The sequence below is a fragment of the Phacochoerus africanus genome, chromosome 10, assembly GCF_016906955.1.
Source record: "Phacochoerus africanus isolate WHEZ1 chromosome 10, ROS_Pafr_v1, whole genome shotgun sequence".
NCBI lineage: Eukaryota > Metazoa > Chordata > Mammalia > Artiodactyla > Suidae > Phacochoerus > Phacochoerus africanus.
In genome coordinates this window covers 32,667,735-32,683,501 of record NC_062553.1, presented here as the reverse complement: position 1 = coordinate 32,683,501, position 15,767 = coordinate 32,667,735, and the positions used below count along the sequence as shown (strand labels likewise).

The window sequence follows — 15,767 nt, the reverse complement described above, 5'->3', positions numbered from 1 at the left end:
AGGTTCCCAGGCCAGAAATCGAAGCTGAGCCACAGATGCAGCAGGCAACGCCGTAACCTTTTAACCCACTGTGCTGAGCCAGGATCAGCCCACACCGCCCCAGAGACAATGCCAGATCCTTAACCCACTGCATCCTAAATATCTCTAATGACTTTTAAAAGAGCATTCAATTTAATGCTCTTGCAACTATTTCTGTGTTGAGAAAAAGTTTCTAGAGAAATATCTCTTGACATTAGCCATCTCAAAGGAATCTGCAGTTGGTCCCAGTTGTAAGGAAAACAGCACCTACTCAAATGCCTTCACCCTGCTCTCAGTGCAAAATGAAATGCTTCAAGAAAGATCTGATTGTCTGTTTTCTTGAATCTGAAAACATTACCAAAGAACTGAATTTTTAAAAGGTGGGCCTAGAGCTTTGTCCAGGTGGAAAAAAACAGACCTATCTTGTTAGTTAGCTTGGAAAATGCAGGTGAAGTCGTTTAGATACCTAACAGCTGAGTCTGGCTGTTGGTTCAAGAGGGAGAATTGCCACAAATCTGGGGGGAGGTGACCGCCGGCGGGAAGGGTGTGCAGGACATCGATTGGGATGAGTTGGCAAGAGGGAGAGGACAGGGGGTCAAGTGGTGGGAGTCCTGGGGGTCGCGGGGTGCGGTCTAGGTGGCAGAGGGAAGCCACAACCGGGGAAAAGTGAATAAGAGGAGAAGCAAAATGAGCTGCAGGAGGAAGCATGTGCACATCTGCAAGGGCGATCATCCTCTGGAAAAATCTGCTCATGTCTGCATGCTTCCTCCAGAATTACCGCTGGAACGACTGCCGGGCAGAGCTGGAAGATGACAGGGAATCCATCCCATGTGTTTGAAATTCACATCTGTTCAAGACGGGGATTTTAACGACCTTACTTTAACCTTAAAAACTTTGCACCTATCACTCTTTCAGGCTTCTGAAAAACTATATGGTAACTTTCTCTCTTCTGTTAGTTGAATGACACTGTTACAAACAATTCAAGGGCAAGTCTGAGTCACCGTGACATTATGCTAAGGGCTCTATATACCTGAACTCTCACAATATTGCCTATGCTATTATTACACTTTAAAAAAAAAATATATATATATATAAGCTCAGGCTCAGGTGGGGTTTGACCTTTGACTTAGTGCATGGGGTATTATATTATTATTTTTGGCCACACCCGTGGCATATGGAACTTTCCGGGCCAGGGATCAAACCTACCACAGCAACGAGCCACGACAGTGACAATGCCAAATCCGTAACCTACTGAACCACCAGGGAATTCCTGTGTGGTGTACTTTAGTTATTTTAGGAAAGGGTCATTTTTGGCACCATCAAGGCAGGAAGGGATTCAAACACAAGTATAACTCACGTGGATCAAGAAAACCTGGATTAGCTTTAAGGGAGACATCAAACATCTTTCAAAACATCCCTCTGCAGGTCCCTAAATAGGATAAATTAGTCCTTAGATTTGGAGTTCCTGTTGTGGCTCAGCAATAAGGAACCTGACTCGTATCCATGAGGACTCAGGTTTAATCCCTGGCCCCACTCAGTGGGTTAAGGATTTGGGGTTGCCATGAGCTGTGGTGTAGGTCACAGATGTGGCTTGGATTCCGCTTTGCTGTGGCTGTGCTGTAGGCCGGAGGCTGCAGCTCTGGCTGGCCCCCTAGCCTGGGAACTTCCATATGCCACAGACGTGGCCCTAAAATATAAAAAATAAAATAAAATTTAAAAGATGAGTCCTTAGACTAGAAGACTTTCCAAGTTCTTTTCCAATCCTGGAGTCTAGGAGCCTAGTATGTGGGCTATGATACGGTTTTCTTAATGAAGCCAATATTTTAAAATGTAAAAGAAGTGAGTGTGAGATTTCCACTTGGAAAAGTCTCAGGGAAAACCGGGAGGGGGCCATGGCAGTGCGTGGCGTCTAGTCCTCCTCACCTGTTTGCCCTGCGGTCCCCTCTCAGGGTCCTCTTGTGGGCTCCTCACCACTGTCCATGACTTGGCTTCTGCCAGTTCCAGTGCATGGAAGAGCTTGCGTCTCTCCTCCATTCCAAAGCAAATCCCACACGTTTCAAAATCCACATTTCACATAAAACATTCCCGACTAGACTAACCCCAACCTAGAGTGATCTCCCCTGTCCTGTGCCATCTTATATCCCTCTAGTCTTCTGGCTCTATTATCTAGCACTTCATTAAATATTACTTTAAATACTTTCCCAGTTGCTTTATGAAAACTGCTTTCACAGCAATTTTATGAGTTTCTTTTTCTTTCTTTCTTTTTTTTTCCTTTTGAGGGCTGCACCCATGGCACATGGAAGTTCCCAGGCTAGGGGTCAAATCAGAGCTGCAGCTGCCAGCCTACACTACAGCCATACAATACCAGATCTGGGCCGCGTCTGCAAACAATGCTGCAGAGTGTGGCAACACGGGATCCTTAACTCATTGAGCAAGGCCAGAGAACGAACCTGCATCCTTATGAATACTAGTCGAGTTCTTAACCCATTGAGCCACAACGGGAACTCCTGAGTTTATTTTTCCTCTTTCAAAAATGGGGTACAGAAGTAGGCACATGAAAGGATACTCATCATCACTGATTATTTTAGAGAAATGCAAATCAAAACTACAATGAGATACCACCTCACACCATCCAGAATGGTCATCATTAGTAAGTCTACAAATAACAAATGCTATAGAGGGTGTGGAGAAACGGGAACCTTTCTACACTGTTGGTGGGAATGTAAACTGGTGCAACCATTATGGAAAACAATATGGAGGTTCCTCAGAAAACTAAATATACAATTACTATATGACCCAGCAATCCCACTCCTGGGCATATATCCAGATAAAACTATAATTCAAAAAGATACATGCACCCATATGTTCACAGCAGCACTCTTCACAATAGCCAAGACATGGAAACAACCTAAATGTCCATTGACAGATGAATGGATTAAGAATATACACAATGGAATATTACTCAGCCATTAAAAGGCATTATATATACTCTTAACATATATATATTAAGAAAATGTGATACACACACACACACACACACATATATATACGCACACAATGGACTACTACTCAGCCACAAAAAGGCATGAAATAATGCCATTTGCAGCAACATGGATGCAACTAAAGATGCTCATACTAAGTGAACTAAGTCAGAAAGATAAAGACAAATACTACATATCACTTACATGTGGAATCTATAATATGGCACAAATGAAGCTATCTACCAAAAGAGAAAGACTTACAGAAATAGAGAACAGCCTTGTGGTTGCCAAGGTGGAAGGGGGAAGGAATGGGATGGGCTGGGAGTTTGTGATTAGTAGATGCACACTATTGTATTGAGAATCAATAAGCAACAAGATCCTGATGCATAGCACAGGGAACTATATCCAGTCTCTTGTGACAGAACATGATGGAAGATAATATGAGGAAAAGAATATATATATATATTACTTTGCTGTACAGCAGAAATTGGCACAACATTGTAAATCACAACTATACTTTAATAAAAAAATGGGGCACAGGGTAGGTCATTCATTCATGCTTATCAGTTAATATGCAATCACTGGGAAAGCAACTGCTATCACAGTCCCATTACCTTAAAGGTGAGTCAACTGAGGATGATTTGGAGTTTGTTGGTATCCATAGATACAGCCAGGGTGTTCAATATTAATAACAAGCCAACCTTAATTTAGAATCTATTTCTAAAGTAAGAGTTCAGGGTCCCAAGAGTTTCAAATGAGAAAGATGAGGTAGAAGGAACCTGAAGACATGACATAGTGTCGTACAGAAGTGGTCATGCTGATCCGAGGGGCGGACACTCCACCCGCTCCCCATCGCCTACTGGAGTCTGGCGGCCACCCCTGGGGGCTGCGCTGCCTCTGAGTCTGAATTAATGCTCCTGCCTCCTGCCGCTGTGCCCTTTCAACCGTTCCAGCTCGCCCTGAAGGAACTGTGACATTTTAGTGGTGGGTGAGGCTACTCCTCTGTAAAAAGTGTATCTGTTGGGAATGCAGTTTTTGGAAGAAAGACGCCATTTAAAAAGAAGAACACTATTCCTTTGACAGCCCCACGGAGCGGGGCAGATGAATTAAAAACAGCAAATCAAGCCCGAGCTGGTGAAAAGCCCTGGGAGGCTGTGACATACAGGCTCCTGTTTTAAGCCAGGCACCGTGTTCTGCCATGACCAGTGCATTCTACCCTTGCAATGGGCATATGCTGGCTGTGACACAGTCAAGAGGTGCTTTCCTTGGGATATGGAGAAGGAAGTGAAATGAGGAGGAGGTTTCCTGGAGAAGAGATTCTTTTCACATCATTCTTAGGATAAGATACTCTGAATGTCATTAAGGTGTAAGCGAGTATGAAGAATGTTTTGGTAATGCGCCAAAATTTTGTGTAGTGCAGTTAATACCTCAGCTTGTAGTCTAGTAGATATACAGGTAGTTATCTACCCAGAAAATACTGTAATAACCCTGCCACAGTTAATTCAAGCACCTAAGTAGTAGAGATGGGGTAAATAAACGCTATGACCTCTCCATCAGCACTAGAGTTTACTGAACTAGAAACTACTCTAAACTAGGCAGTTTTTTTTTTTTTTTTCCTTCCCCCCAGAGTAACAGGCTCCCAGGATCTTCCATGAGTTTAGATCTACATCCTGGGGCTGCCCGGGATTAGGCTGGTTTCCAGAAAAAAAGTCCACAAGGCCACTTTTTGTTTGGGGCTTGTTATAGTGTATAAACTTCTGAAATAACACGATGTCTTTCAGATCATCCAATTTTGCTTCTTTTGAAACAGGATACTTGGGGTCTATGTAACGGAGGTAATATCTTTTAACCCTTTTCTCTTTGCCATTAGAGAGTTAGTAGTATAACACTATTAAAGTGGAAAATGCCTGGCAGTAGAAGAGAATAGGCCCTTATTTTTATGTTGCTCATTGTAAAAATAAGAAAATTAGTCATTATTGAGAATGAGTGTTTTTTGTTCTTATCTTTTTAGGGCCGCACCCTCGGCATATGGAGGTTCCCAGGCTAGGGGTCCAATCAGAGCTGTAGCCTCTGGCCTACATCACAGCCACAGCAACGCAGGATTCTTAATCCACTGAGCGATGCCAGGGATCGAACCTGCATCCTCATGGATGCTGGTCAGATTTGCTTCTGCTGAGTCACAACAGGAACTCCAAGAATGAGTATTTTTTCAAACAGAGGTTTAGTGAAACCCCCCAAAAAACAAACAAAACCCCCTTTTCCTCTGTTTAGACACCATACAGGATGGGGAAAGCTTTTTTTTTTTCCCCCCACAAAAGGGTTAAAAGGTTTAAACAAGAGAGATTTAATAGTTGGTGTAGGAAGTTTAGACCTTACGTCATCTGGTCTCCTCACTTATTCCTTTTAGATTTTGCTGGGAAAAAAAAAAAAAAAATCTCTTCATCTAAAGGCAGGGTTCCCCCAAACTTAAACCACAAAATGGTCACAGGGCAGAAGAGATAAGACAGTGAGTAGACACTCTGCCTGATAGCAGAGCCCTTAGGATTTGTTCTTATAATTAACCTACTGGGCTTGACCAAGGCCAGCGTGGCTCTGGAATGGGACAAGGGTGGCAGTTCCACCTGGGTAATGGCTAATGCATTTGGGGAACTTCTCATTGATATTTAAGAGCGTAAGTTCACGGTGACTCTACCAGTAACGTTTCCACACTGCTAGCGGAGCTCAACATCCTATCTCATGATAATTTGGAAGAGCCCTTCAGAGGTGGTAACATTGATGCCAATGAAAATCGGAGTTAAATTCCCGGTGGAGAGATTCAGCCTTTGCCTGGATCCCAAAGCTTTGCTCCTGGAGCCCAGCAAACATGGTCCCATGGTGAGGAAGTTATTTTGGTCTATTCCAACTTAAATCCCTTTCTAGGGCTTGAGCACTGCAGGGAAGACGTGCATCCTCCCAACTCCTCTGAGAAAACATATTTTATTCTTCAAAGGACAAATCCCAGAGATAAGAACAATAATATCTAATCCTCTGGGTGGGTTTAGCGAGCTGGGTCATTTAACTTAGTCCTGGAGCTGGAAGACAAGTTTCCCTCTGAACCAAACCTTTCTAGGTGCTGGGGGAAGAATTCTTGACAATTTCTCCCATCCTTTATAATACCAGCCCAAACACTATAAATTAAAATTGCGGAAATCAGTCTCGGGTGAGGACAAATGAGGTCGAACAGAGTCTGTTTCTGCCCCCAAAGCCAGGCTGCATCTGTGGTAGTGACAGCTTAGGTTTGATCAGCAAAACCAGCATGAACGCCAGCAAGAGATCTAAGAAAAAGTATAATCTTCTTGATGATTTATACTCCGAAGATGCAAATATAAGGTTATTTTGAATTCTTGCTTCTGCTATTCTTGAACTACCCTACATTTCGCAGTGTGTCATTCAACTGTACTTCTAATTACTCTGGATTTCAAGGACCAAACCAGTAAAAAATCAATTTGATCTTAAATGAAGTTTTTTTTTTTTTTTGGCCATGCCTGCAGCAAGTGGAAGTTTCCAGGCCAGGGACTGAATTTGCACCACAGCAGTGACCCGAGTCACAGCATTGACAATGCCAGAACCGTAGCCACTAGGCCATCAGGGAGCGCCCTTTAATGAGGTTTTTTTTTTTTTCTTTAACTAACAAGAAAGATAGCCTTTTATATATAATGTCAAAGATGAAGAGTCAGGTTCTGGTGGCACCAATTATTTTCAAATGGTTTTAACATGCCTGATGGGGTCCTGAAAAAACAGAAAAGAAGGTATCTCAGAGACTTATTTATGTTTCTATAACACTAGATACCAGTCACGTGGAGACAAGAAAAGGCTTTTTATTCAAAACTGATGTGACACCTGTGCTGCGCCTGTTACGGCTGAATCAGGTCCTCCCGCAAACTTAGGTGTTGTAAGACCTAAACTCTAGTATCTCAGAATGTGATTTGGAAATAGGATTTGGGCAGACTGGGATTAAGATGCAGTCATCCTGGAGTGCAGTGGGCCCCTAATGCAGTAGGACTAGTGTCCTTATAAAATAGGGGAGATTTGGACACACGGACAACACAGAGGGGGGAGCATCACATGACGATGAGGGCAGAGATCAGGGCGGTGCATCTCTAAGGCAAGGAATGCTGAAGGCTGCCAGCCAACCACCAGAAGCTAGGAGAGGAATAAGGAACAGATTCTCCCTCATAGGCAACAGCAGGAACCAGCCCTCCCAGCGCCTGGACTTTGAACTTCCAGCCAGCAGGTGTATGAGATACTTAACTTCTCTGGTTTCAGCCACTGCATTTGTGGCGCCTTGTTATGCCAGCCTTAGCAAACTAACTCACCCACCTAGAAAGAAATGATCATTCTCAAAGACCTACTTAAAAAAAAAAAAAAAAAAAAAACAGATCATTTCACATTGAATCTCAAAGGGGGAAAGGAAGTTTGCTTCTTACCTGTAGCTCTTGGGGAAGAGAACTTGGCTTCTTTATATTGATCTCAATGCTATTGTTGTCTTGTTTCAGCTCCACGGGGGACCCGTGCACCCTGGCCACACCTTCAAACATCTGGGATTTGGTCAAGGAGGGAGTATGTGCCCCCGGAGGACACTCTCTTTCCTTCTCCTCGTCACCATGAACTGTCTCTCCATTCATGCTGACTTTTCCATCTACCTATGGAAACCAGATAAACAAAAGCATGCTTATGCCCCAAGGAAAGATGGTAACAAATGACACACTCAGAACCACCTTAAATCACTAGCATTTAATAATCACAGGCCAACAAAGAATAAGACCTCTTCTACAGAACTTCTTTGGGTCACTTTTAAAAATCAGGGCTCCTCCAAAAGCCATCTTTGAGGACCTCTTTAAAAGGTCACCCGCCTTTTCAGGCCACTTCACATTAGACTACACGTCACGCTTCCCCGACTGAGGGTCTGCTTTTACTTTGAAGTAGAGACAATCAAGAGATCTTGGGTATAAATACAGGTGACATATTTGGGTTCCAGTAATTTTCCACTGACATTCCGACCGCTATTCCACAATTCTGAGATCTTTGTTTTCCCATGAGCATCTACATTAGGTGGAACCCATTCTTGATCAGGAATATTTCTCAGGCTATCCTATCATGGTCAGGGGCAATGAGCACTCTTTGGAAGGTATCACAGGGGGCAGGGAACCTGTTACTACACTATGTTACAGTAAATTCTTATTTCTAGTCAATTGGACAATCCCAGGTTTGTTTGTTTGTTTGTTTTCAAGAGAAAGTGGCCATGCCCATTAAAATATTTTTGTTTTGCACACGTGTCTAGGGAGGATGGTGAGCGCAAGAAAGGGAGAGTGAGGGTGGTTAGTCGGGCTTATTGAAAGGCATCTAGACATCTTTGTCTTAAAGTCTGACAGTGTGTCCAGCAGTCAGGAGAGAAAGTGAGATGGCCCAAGACCGAGTTCTGGCTCTACCACTCAAGAACCACATTGTCTTCAACCTCAGTCTCCTCATCTTTGTAAGAGCACTAGCTCCTGCTGTTATGGTGATTTTATGTATAGAATTTAGACCTACAGTATCTGGCAAATTTTAGTTACATAAATATCAGCTATTAGCTATTCCTACTACTAAACCTTTGAAAAAAAAATTTTTTTTTTCAGGGCATGTGGACGTTCCCAGGCTAGGGGTCGAATAGGAGCTGCAGCTGCCGGCCTATGCCACACCTCATGGCAACACTGGATCCTTAGCCCATTAATCGAGGCCAGGGATCGAACCCAAATCCCCATGATTGTAGATTCCGGTCAGGTTTGTTATCATTGAGCCAGGACTGGAACTCCTTTTTTTTTTTCTTAAAGCCCACATTTACAGTATATGGAGGTTACTGGGGATTTAATCTGGGCTGCAGCTGTCACCCCACACCACAGCTATAGCAAAGCCAGATCTTTAGCCCACTATGCCCCACTGGGAATTGACCCTGGATCTCTGCAGCAATCCAAGCCACGGCAGTCAGATTCTTAACCCACTGTGACATGGCAGGAACTCCTGAAAATCTTTTAAAAGGAATGATAGGTCAGATATTAGTTATAGTTTATTTACCTTAAGTCAGTGGCTTGTCTACCCTATTGTCTGTGATCCATAAAAATTTAAATCACCACAAACACACAACATAAATATAAGTTTTGCAAAATAATGTTTACCTTTATTATTTGTGATGCATTATGCTGTTTTTTTGTTTGTTTGTTTTTTCTGGGCCAGAGGTTCCCAGGCTAGAGGCCGAATTGGAGCTGTAGCCACCAGCCTACGCCATGGCCACGGCCTGAGCCGAGTCTGCGACCTACACCACAGCTCAAGGCAACGCCGGATCCTTAACCCACTGAGCAAGGCCACGGATCGAACCCACAACCTCATGGTTCCTAGTCGGATTCGTTACCACTGAGCCACGACGGGAACTCCCCCGTTATGCCATTTTTTAAAAATTGTATTCTATTCTACCTCATTAAAAAATAATGCTGATTCTAAATTGATTTCATAGCCTAGAAATAGGTGATAACTCTTTATTATTATTATTATTACTTGCTTTTTAGGGCCGAACCTGTGGCATATGTAACTTCCCAGGCTAGGGGGCAAAGGGGAGCTGCAGCTGCTGGCCTACACCACAGCCACAGCCACACAGGATCCAAGCCGCATCTGCGACCTCCACCACAGCTCATACAACGCCAGATGCTTAACCCACTGAGCAAGGCCAGGGGTCAAACTCTCGTCCTCCTGGATAGTAGTCAAGTTTGCTACTGCTGAGCCACAATGGAAACTCAGGCGGCACCTCTCCATTTGAAAACAATGTTTCAACCACTTCACTTGCTCTTCCTTTACTCTTAAATCTGCTGTACTAAGAAAATGAGGCTGTACTCCCTGCCCCCCAATCCTACCTCCTCCCCACAAGAACACACACACACACACACACACACACACACAGAGAGTAGCTTCAGTCCTGGAGTTATCTGGTAACAAGTGTTCCATTTACCTACTACCTTTGACCATGCATGGGCCCACCCACTCAACGGTCAGGCTATGAATAGGGTTGACAGCTTTCAAGACCTACGATGAGTTGAAAGCTCACTGGTGAGCCCCAGCTCCAAAAGGACATTTACCCCAATTCCTCAGTCCGCCGCTCCACGAACACTCTTCCTGAGGCCTCTACATCATCTTGGCACAATGGCCAAAGTCTTGCCATGAAGTCATCTATCGTAATTTTTCTGGGTAAATTATCACATTGTACTCTTTATATAAAGGCAGATAAGTGGACATCTAGATAAACTGAGCAGGAGTTCCCTGGTGGCTCAGCAGGTTAAGGATTTGGCATTGTCACTGCTGTGGTTCAAGTTTGATCCCTGGCCTGGGATTTCTACAGGTTGCAGGTATGGCCAAAAAAAAAAAAAAAAAATAGATTAACTGATCAGATGCCTTAGATACCAAGTTAAATAAATGTATTCCCTCTCCTTGCTCTGGGCCAGCTCAGCATGGCACTGTCCTTCATGAACTATCAGAAGGCTATTGTCGTGGGCCCTAGAAGGGAAGCTGCTACAGTACTTAGGTGGCCTGCCCAGCACGTGTGATCATGTACACATCTGTGTGTGCGTCAGTTTGCATGATGAGCAGCCCAACTTCTAGAGAAAAATTCATGTATTTATTCAATCAACCCTTGCTCAGTGCCTGGGCACCTATGCCAGGCTCTCAGGATGAAGCTGTGAACAGCAAAGACACAGCCCCTGCCCTTCAAGGGACAAATATCTCAATTCAACCCAGATGAGACAGCCAGGACTCTTGCCTTTTGTTCGAGCAAAGCTTAAGGCACAGAGTTTTAAGATACATTCAGAGTTATCCAAGCAAAAGTCAGAAAGTGTGGTTTGGTTCCCTTTGAAATTCAATAGGAAAATACACGGCCTCACGCTGCTCAATGCGTTTAACAAACTTTCTTTAGGTCACATGTTTGCGTCTGCTACTGATGAATTCCACCTCTGTCTTCTATTACAAACCCGGGTGGTGTGCAGGGACAAAGAGACTGATTTTTCTTTGTAGACAACATAGCTTGAGACAAAGGATGAGGGCTTCTCCTGGTGCGAGGGAAAATACTAGGATTTGAGGAGGTAAAAAGAGGTTTGGCTGTCATAGATTCCTTGGTTACAGAACATTATTTTACACATTCTTTGGCAAAAACCAAATACCAAAAAAAAAAGGTGTTTTTTCCTTGGTGGTCCCCAAGGTGTGTCTTTCTACTCAAAAAATGTATATATATTTTTTCTTTTTAGGGCATATGGAGGTTCCCAGGCTAGGGGTCGAATAAGATCTGCAGCTGCCAGCCTACACCACAGCCACAGCAATGCCAGATCAGAGCCGCGTCTGCGACCTGCACCACAGCTCACAAGCAATGCCAGATCCTTAACCCACTGAGTGAGGCCAGGGATCGAACCCACATCCTCACGGATACTAGTCATATTCATTTCCCCCCAAATTTTAAAAATATGTCTCATCTGGGGACCAAGTACATCCCATGTATTCCTTGTGTTATTTTTCCAATTGTTGCATCTTTTTAGATATGATGTCAGTTTCTTCCTACAAGAGAGATAGTTGTATATACTCCTATTTAAGCCAGAGGCAATCAAAATTTTGTTTTGAGGCATTTGCAATACCTCCAGATAGCTGGCACTCCTGCAGAGACCATGGCAGCATATCAAATTACGCAACAGACCTTGCTCACTGGGATGACTCAAATGCCAGTCCCAGCGGAGCCCATCGATATTAACAGGAATTGAGGGGAATCTTCTACCCCTTAACTCTTTACAAACCAAACTTCAGAGACACGTAAACATCACGAGTGTACTTGTTAACATATTTTACTTTTGTTTGATAAAAACAACTGCATCTTCTTGAGCCAAGATGCTTCTCTCCAGTGACTACCTGGAGTTCAGTTCTGGTTCTATCCTTACAGGACTCAGCCTACCTTGAAGGTCTTCAGAACCTCTTGAGAGTTTTTGGGCTGGGAGTAAGGCTTGGGTGTCAGCATAGGCACGGCTTTGGGAGTGACAGTTTTGCTCGGAGACCCACTGCCTGCTGACATGCTGGCATCCGGAACGCTGGTACGAGTGATGGTGGTTTCCACAGTGGCAGTGAACTTGGGTGGAGGCAGTGACTGTTGCCGCAGGTATTTCATGGGGTTGGGGTCGTCCAGGAAGGAGGATGAGTTTGGCTCTGCTGAATGGCTTCTTTCCAGAATTTTGGCATCTCCAAACGTTCGAGAACAGCTTCGCTGATGGTGAACCTCTCGATATACTGCTGAAGGATCCCTTCCGCCTCCTCCTGGGACCGTGCGTTCTTGTACGCCTCATGCAACTCCCTCTCTCTCCGCTCTCTAAAGGGTGGGCATAGGAGGGGAAGCAAGAACAGAGTTAGCAGTCGGGGAAATTGCAAAGGAGACCTTGGTAGGAACCAAGAGAGAGCTGAAGGACCAAGTAGAGAGTATACAATTGGTGCCAGAGCCTTCGATAACCAACATTTTTAGAGAAAACGTACATCTAGACAATAGCACCCATTCAACAACAACGGAAAGAACCCACTTTTCTTGGACAATTTCTCTGTAGGTTTTGATGCTTTTCCTTCGTTCACTTGTCCCATCCTCTCCAGCCAGTAACTTCTCCATTTTTTTCCTTTCTTCCTCTTTCTTGATTAAGTCCTGAGAAGCACTTCTTCTCCGGCTTTTCCAACGAGCCAGGTCCTGTGGGGGTAGGAGGGAGGAGATAGAACATTCTTCTTCAGGCTTGAACATAACTCCATTTCTACTCTTCAGAGATTAGTGAGCACTGACTTGTGGCCAGGCTAAGAAATTTCCACGAAATCCAATAAGTCTGGTTTGAAGAGGAAAACCTCAAAGGCAGGAAACCTCTGGAAATATCTACATTATCCATAGCAGGGCAGCACATTTATTTAAATGTGGTAAAATCTGCAATCACATTCCATATCAGTTGCCAAAGTTTAAAGTATTGCCTCGCAGAGTATTGTGAGAAACTAACTTCATTTCTTTTCTTTCTTTCTTTTTGTCTTTTTAGGGCCGCACTTGGGGCATATGTAGATTCCTAGGCTAGGGGTCTAATTGGAGCTACAGCTGCCAGCCTACACCACAGCCACACCAGAACCGAGCTGCGTCTGCAACCTACACCACAGCTCATGGCAACGCCAGATCCTTAACCCACTGAGCAAGGCTAGGGATTGAACCCTCAACCTCATGGTTCCTAGTCGGATTTGTTTCCACTGCACCATGAAGGGAACTCCGAAACTTCATTTCTTCTTATTTATGACCTCTGTACTGTAGATGAACTTGCTGACAATAGAACAGTAGGAATTAACCACAGACCTACACAAGTCCCTCAGGAAAGGAAGAAAAGTCAGGAAAAACATTGGCTTTGGGGTCTTCTAGAACCAATGATTCTATATGTATTAAGTCGCCTGATCCTTACAACAACCTCAGCACACATCCTCTAGGGAGTTATTAAATGAAGCATAATAATGAAGAGTTAGGAATCTAGAGGCAGATGGCTGGGGCTGTGGGTGTGGGAAATAACCCTAGCTCTACCTCTTTGCTTTGGAGTCTAGGCACGTTTCTTAGGCTCTCTGCACCTCAGTTTCCTCACCTCTAAAATAGAGAGGAGGAGTTCCCGTTCTGGCACAGCAGAAACGAATCTGACTAGGAATCAGGAGGTTGCGGGTTCGATCCCTGGCCTCGATGCTCAGTGGGTTAGGGATCCGGCATTGCCATGAGCTGTGGTGTAGGTCACAGACGTGGCTCAGATTTGGTGTTGCTGTGGCTGTGGTGTAGGGTGGTGGCTACAGCTCCCATTAGACCCCTAGCCTGGGAACTTCTGTAGGCCGTGGGTGCAGCCCTAAAAGACAAAAGACAAAAAAAAAAAAAAAAAAAGAAGGAGATGATAATAATACCTACTCTGAGAAGCCTGGTGTGAGGGTGAAATGTAGCAGTGCCTATAAGGTGCCAGGCACCCCATAAGTGCTCCCCATATTGGACATAATTATTAGCACATTTTATCAACATTGGAGCACTTTTTAAACTAAAGGCTGAGCCACATCTGTAGTAGCTACCACCGAGCACTCTGTGAGGATGAAATGAAATCATCATCTCCCTTCTCTCATTCTGATCTTCAAGCTCCTTTCCTGCCGAGGTTCTTTGCTGTCAGCACACAGACAATCCCAAAGCCTCCATCGGGCCCTGGAGCCTTCCTTCCCTGGTTATAATACCCACTCTCTTCCTCACTTGCTGTGTGACTCTGGACAAACTACTTAGCTCTTCTGGGACTCCTCTGTGGAACTGAGGACAATAATAGCTGCAAGCTTGTTGAGTCCCTAAGAGGATTAAAAGGATTACTACATTCAAGGCACTTAGAACAGTACCCATTACTGGTACGCTTTCTATGAGGGCAATTATTGTTGTCATTATCGTCATTATCATGATCAATTCCATATATATCATCTCAAAAGATACAGCATCCTCAATTCTGCATCCCTGGCCAGTTGCCTCCCTTCCGCTCCCCTCTTTTTTTGCGGTCAAACTTCCAGCAAGGGTAGCTTCATTCATTCCCGCATGTACTGTGCCACCGTTTGAGGCCCTCTAGGGGTCCCCTTCCTCTGCCTGGCTGTCAGGTCCAGGTCTAACCCGCCATCTGATTTTCTGCCCCAAAGGGCGTCTAGTCCAGCGCACGGAGCAGCCTCCCCACCGCCCACAGCCTTGGCCGGCACTCACATCTTGCCATTTGTCATCCTCTTCCCGCAGCTGGTTATTTATCAGCTGCAGCTGCTCCTGGCGGGCCCTGCTGTGCGGCTGCACCGCGGCCTCCTCCTCACACCGCATGTCAAACATACTGGTGCTCCTGAGTGTGGAGAGAGCAGAGGCAACAGTGGGCAGGGATGGACATCGCAAGCGTCTGCGCATTTGGGGCGTGCCGCCGCGTGGGGGCGCTACCGCGTTTGGAAAACTGCCCCTTTCCCTCCGCAGATTCGTGCAGCCGTGTGATTTGAGGTCTGCTGCATCCCTCAGCTGGCACAGGGCATGCTAGCAGCCTCACCTCCTCTTTTGCTGCAAAAGCCAAAATGTGACCATCTTTGTCTTCGGTGATGGCTGAACCAAGGCAGTCTAATTTTATATGTGGGGGCCGAAATATGCTTAAAGGAAAGGGCTAGAAAAAGGTTTATGAGGCTCTGGGCTCCTCTCACTTGTAAATATATTACAAAATAAAATGAAGAGAGTTGAAACAACTTGGGGAGAATTTGTGAGGAGGGACGGTGGTGTCGCCTGAAGTGAAACCTGATTGTACTACATGTTTCTCTGTGTAAAGGGCTAGCATAATGCTTTGTACATTGACTGGGGCAATTTCACCATTAAAAAAACATACCACACAGCCTCAAGTCTAAGACTCTACCTTTTCATATTACATTTTCCGAATTTTGGATGCATCCAACAGTTATACAGTAATGATGCATTTATTTGATGTGGTTTATTTGATGTCCTGTAAACTGTCTGTAAATTGATAGTACATTGATGGCATCTTGGAATCAAGAAAATAAGGTATTTCAAAGAAATATTAAAGGAGAAAATACATAAATTGGTATATACTGTGTATCCTAAAATTCTCACAATCATTTCACTTTATTTTTGGCAGGACACCTCTGAATTTACTCTTTTAAAAGCAAGAGGTGATTTTTTGAAAACCCTAA

General features: G+C 44.4%; 1 protein-coding gene across 1 annotated transcript in view; it reads right to left on the bottom strand.

Annotated features, from left to right (window-relative positions):
* The window catches only part of LIMCH1 (LIM and calponin homology domains 1), a 356,320-nt gene that overhangs the window by 46,508 nt on the left and 294,045 nt on the right, over positions 1-15,767 (bottom strand). Inside the window, 5 exon segments of the mRNA XM_047799516.1 lie at positions 7,466-7,681; positions 11,992-12,263; positions 12,266-12,399; positions 12,605-12,762; positions 14,797-14,923. Coding sequence (XP_047655472.1) covers positions 7,466-7,681; positions 11,992-12,263; positions 12,266-12,399; positions 12,605-12,762; positions 14,797-14,923 — 907 coding nt within the window.